This window comes from Pteropus vampyrus, unplaced genomic scaffold (assembly GCF_000151845.1).
Source record: "Pteropus vampyrus isolate Shadow unplaced genomic scaffold, Pvam_2.0 Scaffold16, whole genome shotgun sequence".
In the NCBI taxonomy this organism is placed as follows: Eukaryota; Metazoa; Chordata; class Mammalia; order Chiroptera; family Pteropodidae; genus Pteropus; species Pteropus vampyrus.
Genome location: NW_011888797.1, coordinates 10303588 through 10310402, shown reverse-complemented (window position 1 = coordinate 10310402; position 6815 = coordinate 10303588). Strand labels below are relative to the sequence as shown.

The 6815-nt window shown below is 53.4% G+C and overlaps 1 protein-coding gene across 1 annotated transcript in view; it reads left to right on the top strand.

Moving 5' to 3' along the window:
• TMPRSS6 (transmembrane protease, serine 6) overlaps positions 1-6815 on the top strand; it is a 35990-nt gene that overhangs the window by 1191 nt on the left and 27984 nt on the right. The window contains exons 2-4 of the mRNA XM_011354440.2: positions 2000-2021; positions 2201-2398; positions 5514-5619. Of these exons, the coding sequence (XP_011352742.1) occupies positions 2000-2021; positions 2201-2398; positions 5514-5619 (326 nt within the window). The remainder of the gene's footprint in view (positions 1-1999; positions 2022-2200; positions 2399-5513; positions 5620-6815) is intronic.

The window sequence follows — 6815 nt, the reverse complement described above, 5'->3', positions numbered from 1 at the left end:
TGGTCCCCACATCCCCGAGGAGAAGAAGAGAGAGGCCTACTGAGTGTCCTACCCTGGACTGCTCCTCTTGGCACCTCCTGTAATGGACCTGTGACCTTCTCTGAGCCTTAGTTTCCCCCTTAGTACCCCGATGATGTGTGAGGCAGTAGAGCCTAGGAGTCTGAGCGTTACTCCAAAGACAAACCTCTTGGGTTTGCAGCCTGGATCTGCTGCTAATTGACTGCGTGACCCTGGCTAAGCTGCTCAACCTCTCTGTGCCTCAACGTTCTCATCTGTAAAACGGGGATAATAAATAAGAGCATTTACCTCCACAGGCTCTGTGTCAAATTTACATGAGATAGTGCACTCAGAGCACTGGATGCAATCGAAATCAGTGTCAACCGTCATCACTTCCAGCGCCCCTGAGTCCCCATTACTCTATGAATCATCCCGAAATAAGTCCTTGGGATCCAGATTCAAGAATAAAACAGGGGTGTGGCGACCTCTGGAGAAGGGTGGGGACCCGGGACTGAAAGAGGGTGAGGAGCCCTCATCACTGGGCTCACCCCCATCCAGCCACCCTGCTCTGCTTGCGGGGATGGCCAGTTTCTCACCAGGGGTGCTGTGGACACTTTGGGCAGTGAGCAGGAATGTCCTATCCATTGTGGGGATGTTTACTCTCCTTGGCCCGGCCCCATAAAAGCCAGAGGGGCTGCCCACACATCTGGATGTCCTCTGGTTAGGGGCAGAAGAGAGTTCCATGCTCAGCCGAGAATCACCAGCAGTTTCTCCCTTCCTTGCATTGGATGAGGGCCACTCAAGATGGTCACTGTGGCTGGATGCCAGAGACCCTTGACTGGGAACAATGCCAAGAGGGGTGGCAGGGAGTGAGGAAACAGGAGGAGGACTGGGGACCCTTGTACGTAGCTGGGACGACTTCAAGCATCACTGAGGAGCCCTATTTTGAGAAAACCCACCATGTGAAAATCCAAGACACAGAGCAAAGGAACCTCCCCCATCCCCACCCATCTGGGGATGCATTTCAGAGCCACAGTGGCATTTATGCACTTGATAGGAGACTAACTTCTCAGTGATCTGGAATCCTTGCTCTGCTGGTGGGTGGGTGGATGGAGGGCCTTCTCTGTCCCGTGGGAAAATCTGCCCGAGAAGCCATGTAATCATCAGAAGTTGGCTTGCGGGGGTCTGATCATAGAGCTGCAGACCCGGGGCGCTGAGAGGGGCGACAGTCGTTACAAAATCATGAAACAGCTCATTTACAGGAAGCAGCCTGGAGTAGTGGAAGGAGCAGGGAGCCAGACCCCCGGATGCAAGCCCTGCGTGTCTGAGCAGGTGGCTTAGCCTCTCGGGGCTTCAGTTTTTCATCTGTAAAATGGGGCTGGTAGTGAGCACCAGATATTCCAACCACATTGGGAAATGAGGCTCAGAAAACCTTGGGCTGAGTTGTTGTTGCTAAGACACTCTGGGCCTCGGTTTTCTGATCTGTCTAATGAATGCAGAACCATGGAAGGTGGTTGGAAGGTACTGAACAGATAAGACATGTAAAGTGTCCACAAAGAGTGGGTCTGATGAAGAACACATAGAGATAATGGTCCCTACATCCTTGGGTGACCAGAGGATAAAATGAGGTGATACCTGTGAAATGTCTTACATAGACTCCAAATGAATGTGTGTTTTTGTCTCCTTCCTCTGCCTGTAGGAGGCTTTTGGGCAGGTGGGGAGAGGATGGCACTCGTTGAAGGGCAGTGCCCTGGCCCAGCACAGCGCTGGCTCAGGGCCAGCAGGGGGAGGGCTGAATGAGCTGACTGCATCAGTATTGCAGGAAGCTCTGTGACTGGGTACCGGGAGGAACGAAAAGCATCTCCCAAGTTAAGGGAAGCCGAGGGCAAGAGGAGCTGGTTTACGGAAATTTGCACCCCATGTGCTCCAGTTTCATCTGTGGGTACAGCCTCTGAGGGGTGGGGTTCAGCCACTGAAACGTCCTCCTGTCCTCTGATCACAGACAGGCTGGTGCAAGTGCAAAAGTAAGGCTGGCCCTCCACGAGCTGGCTCAGCACCCACTTTGAATCAGTGCTTACTCCCTGGTGCCATGGTCCGTACTCCAAAGGGGCAGACTGTCTTCCTCCTGTGCGCCGTTGGCGTCCAGCAAAGTCTCCCTTGCAAATGGCAGGCCATTTCCAACTCTGGTCTTTTTCTCTGCCAGGATGCCCATGGCCTGAGGCCCCTCAGGCGTCTGGCGGGCAGGGTGATGGAGGCGATGGCGAGGAGGCAGAGCCGGAGGGGATGTTCAAGGCCCCCAAGAACTCCAGGAGAAAAATCCAGTACTACCTACGCCTGGCACCCCTGTGGCTGGCCCTGGTTGTGCTGGCTTCAGGGGGCTTCCTGCTCTGGTATTTCCTAGGTAAATGCATGGGCCCGCCTGGGAGAGGCACCTAGGAAGGACTTGGGGTGGTTGTGGGGGCCATAGCAAGACAGACCAGAATTCCTGGCTCGGCAATGCCTAGTAACTCACCATGCAACCGAGGGCAAGCACTTTCTCTCTCTGAGTCTCCCTTCCTATCCTGTGGGATGGGAGTGCTGCTGAACCTATGTTCCAGGTCCTGGGGCTCAGGTCAAGTGCAAGTTTCTTGCTTGGACCGAGTGCCCCCAGCTCCCAATAGCTGGAAAAAGAGTGCTCTCCCAGCACCCAGTGAACCAAAAAGCCAAAAGAATATAAACTTTGCTTCCTTTTGCCTGCAGCCCTCCAGGGTTGCCCCTGGGGGTTGGAGCCAGCTGACTCTGCAGGAGCAGGCCCAGTGGTGCTGGTGGCTCCTGGCACCAATTAGTGCTTCTGCTCACTTGAGTCCCATCTGAGAGCTTGTCTAGGGTGGAGACCACAGCTCTGTCACCTCTGGGTCTTCGGGGCCCAGCATGAATGGGGATGAAGGGGAGGCAGGACACAGAACTCAGGCATCCGGGGCGAGGAGGGTGTCCATGCACACAGCTCGGGCACACGTGGAAGTCAACACACAGTGAAAAGGGGCCTGGAGTGTCCAGAGCAGGTGGCTCAGGGCCTCTCCCAGGTCCTGAATCTTGGCCTCCCTCTCTGGAATCATAGCTCTTACTCAGTCCGCTGGAGCCCCAGAGGCAACTGGCCCATGTTCTTGGTCCCTTTGTTTTTTTCGTCATTCATTCATGGATCCAATAAACACTCTCGAGCACCTACTATGTCTTTCTCTAAAATGGGTGGAGATTGTACCTCATTTCTTCAACTCTGGGTGATAGGAAGTAATGAATAAAGCAAGATAGATGGTACCTGTGAAAAAGCTCCGTGTACACTGTAGAAGACTCACTCAATCATTCATTCATTCGATCAATCATTCATTTATTCATTACAGAGCTCCTCTTGCATTACAGAGCTCTGTGCCAGATCCTGACGATAGTCCTGCCCCACAATAAAGCATGGCATGTGTCAAGACAGAGGAAGCTGAGGGGCTAGGGAGCCATAGCAGGAACAAATGATCAGAGACTTCTCATTAAGCACCCTTCAAAAGTTGATAGTATTCTTAGCGGCTAAATCTCACGGTGGAATTTCAGGCCCATCGAAAGGAACGGGGACCCACTTTGGAGCAGCCATAGGGCGATCAGCCTAGCCCCAGCTCCAGAGTGGTTCAAGGTGGGGGTAGTCTGGAACCAGGCCCCTGGGAGATGTTTTTAGGAAGTCCATGTCTGATGGAGATCTGCCTGCCATGACTCAGAGTGGATGGTAATTCTGCTCAGAACCGAGCAGCGCCAGCAGGGAATGGAAGCTGTGTGCACTTCACCACTGGCAGGAAGCCAGCGCCCCAAATAGCACGGGGCTGCTGAGGCCTCCTTAGGCTGTAGGATAATTAGTCTTCAGGGGAAACCACAGAACATCAGACTAGAGGACCAGGAACTCACTTGGCCAATTGTCTTTCTTGGCAGATGAGTCTAATTTCTCCTGGTTATGCTCCAGGAGTAAATAGCCCCCCAGGGTGTGCTCCATGGGGTTAAAGATCCAGGGAGTGAGTGCCCCCAAGCTTCACTTAGGGGAAGCCAACTCTGCACCCCCCCCCAAGGGATTAGAGCAGAAGAGATACTTCAGGAGATGTTCGAACCATTTCTCCTGCCCTGGCAGGCTGTGCTCCAGATGCTAAGCACTAGGCAAAGGGGTCTGGAACGGGAGATGAACAAGGGGCCTGTGACATTAGAGCAGGATAAGTCCAAAGCGAGCGTTAGCCTGATGCTCAGTGGTGGAGAGGGCAGGGACTGGCTTCCCCAGGCAGATGGACCTTGGCCAAGGGGGTACATTCTTCTCGCGGGAGGGCCCTAAGGATGCCCGACTGTTTCTCCGGTCCTTTCCCTCTCCTGCTCTCCTGGGCGATGGTTTTACGCTTTCTTCTTGAACCTGCTGCGCCTCCACCCACTTTGCCACATGTTTCAATGAGAAAATGGAACTACTCAGACAAGAAGCCCCGTAGACGCCAGCGCCACACCCTCCCAGCTGCACGCCCATGCTCCGCCCTCCCGCCCATCCTCAAGGTGAACCATTGCTGCCTCATCTAAAGCCAGCTCTCCCGGGCCCCACATGGTGGCCGGGCTCCCTCTCTCTTCCAGCCCCGTCATCCATCAGGAGGGTTCTCATTGCTACTCTATCCAGTCCCTCTGGTGCCCCCCACCCCCATTTCTCTGCTCCCCTCTGCAGCAAGCTCCTTGAAAGGCTGTCTCTACATATTGCTGCCTCCACTTGTGCCCTCCCCGTCTCTCCGGTCCCCTGTCTAATCTGGATCTCACCCCTCCCCCAGCTCCAAGAGTGCTTGTCAAAGTCGCCAACCCTCACGTTCGATCCAGCAGCCAGTCCTCAGTCCTCTGTGCATGTGACCCATTGGCGGCACTTGACCAGGCGTTGCACCCCCTCCTCCTTGAGACCTTTTCCTCATTTGACTTCCAGGCGCCCACACTTTCTTTCCCCCAGCTCAGGTGGCTTCTCTTCCACGTCTTTTGCTGATTTAAGGGCCCTCCTCCTCTCTCCTTCTGTCTGCTTCTTTCAAGGTCTCAGCCGGTGCCCTTGGCCTTGGCTTTAAATGCCCCTTATACTCTCACAATACCCACTTTTGCATTTCCAGTCTGGGCCTCTCTCCTGAGCTCCATTCAGTCATGGGGCTTGCCACCGCTGCCCTCCTCCCCCCCAGCCCCCACACACCCCAGGATGTTTAAGGGCCACCTCAGACCCCACTGGTTCAACATGCAACTCTCCATCATTCCTTCCAAACCTGAGCCCCCACAGCCCAGGGTGGCCATTTCATCTTTCTAGTGGCTCCCCCTTACTCCTCTCTTTTACACCCCAGCCGCAATTTACCAGCAGAGCTGGTCATCTCTAACTCCAAAATATAGCCTGACTCCTCCCTCTTCTCAGCCTCTCCACCACGCAGCCTGGTCCAGGCTCCGTCACCTGTCATCTGGACCACTGTCGGAGTCTCCTGCAGGTTTCCCTGCTTCTGCCCTTGCCTCCTTAGAGCCTGTCCTCAACACAGTAGCAAATCGAATCATCTCACTTCTCTACTTAAAACCGCCTACAGCTCTCATCTCCCTCAGAGTAAAACCAAAGTCCTCCCAGGGCTTGTGAGTTCCTCCATGATGTCCTCCCCCCGCTCATCTCCTCTCGCTTCCCCCTCACTCACTCGCTCATCGCTGTTCCTCAAACACACCAGACAAGCTCCTGCCCCAGGGCCTTTTCACTCAGGGCTGGTCTCACTGCCCGGAGGGCTTTTTCTACAGATTAAGGTCCACCTGGCTGATGCCATCACCTTCTTCTCTAGCCTCCATGTTGCGGCCCCGAGTTTCCACATGTTGTATAGAATACGTGTTATTTATTGTCTGTCTTCCTTTCTAGACTATAAGCATTTAAGGTCAAAGTTTTGTTTGTATTATTGTTTTTACTCTTTATTTTCCATCGTTATACTGGTATATTTCCAAGTGCTCTAGGCCAGTCCCTACACATAGTAAGTTCTCAATAAATACTTATTGAAAGAATAAATAAAAGAACAAATAAGGGTATACACCTAGGGCTATGGCTCTGTTCTCTTCACATCAGCCAAAACGGTCTTTGCGAAACGGAAATCTGATGACGTCATCCCTGGTTTTAAACCTTTCATGGTTTCTCTTGCTCGTCGGGTAAAAACCAAAATCCTGCCCTGCTGATGTCCTAGCCCCACGCTGCCCCTCTTCCTATCCGATGGCTCCTGCCAAACAGACTTTCGGCCTGGTCCTTACCGTGATCTCTCTGCCTTTGTACATGGTCCTTTACCGTGATCCCTTCTGCCCTAAAGGCATTTTCCTCCTTCCCCTTTCCCACCCACTTTATTCTCCAGTTCTCTTATCTCAGCTGGAGGATCATCCTGGCCCAGGCCCCGTTCCTTGGCCATGTCCCCTCAATGACACTTGGTGCCTGTCCTCGAAGGCCTCCTCGTAGATGGATCCTGCATGTTGCGTGATTCCTGGACTAAGGCCTGTCTTGCCCACTGCTGTCAGCTCCTCATGGAGAGGCACGTCTATGTTGGTTTACTAGTGAACTCAACATAGTAGGTGCAACATGGACAACCTGATGAGTGGAAGGATGCATCTGAGGTGCTAACCCATGAACTTGACCTTCTGGGCCATGTGGGTTTCCTGGCCTTCATATCATCCATGTCCTGGACTGATTACTATGTCAGCTTCTGACTGAGAGCCTCTGGAACACTATCCATCTATGGACCTCTCTTCTCCCTTGTACCTTGGCGCCGGTTTGTCACTAAAAATCTTTGGATGACAGTGATGAC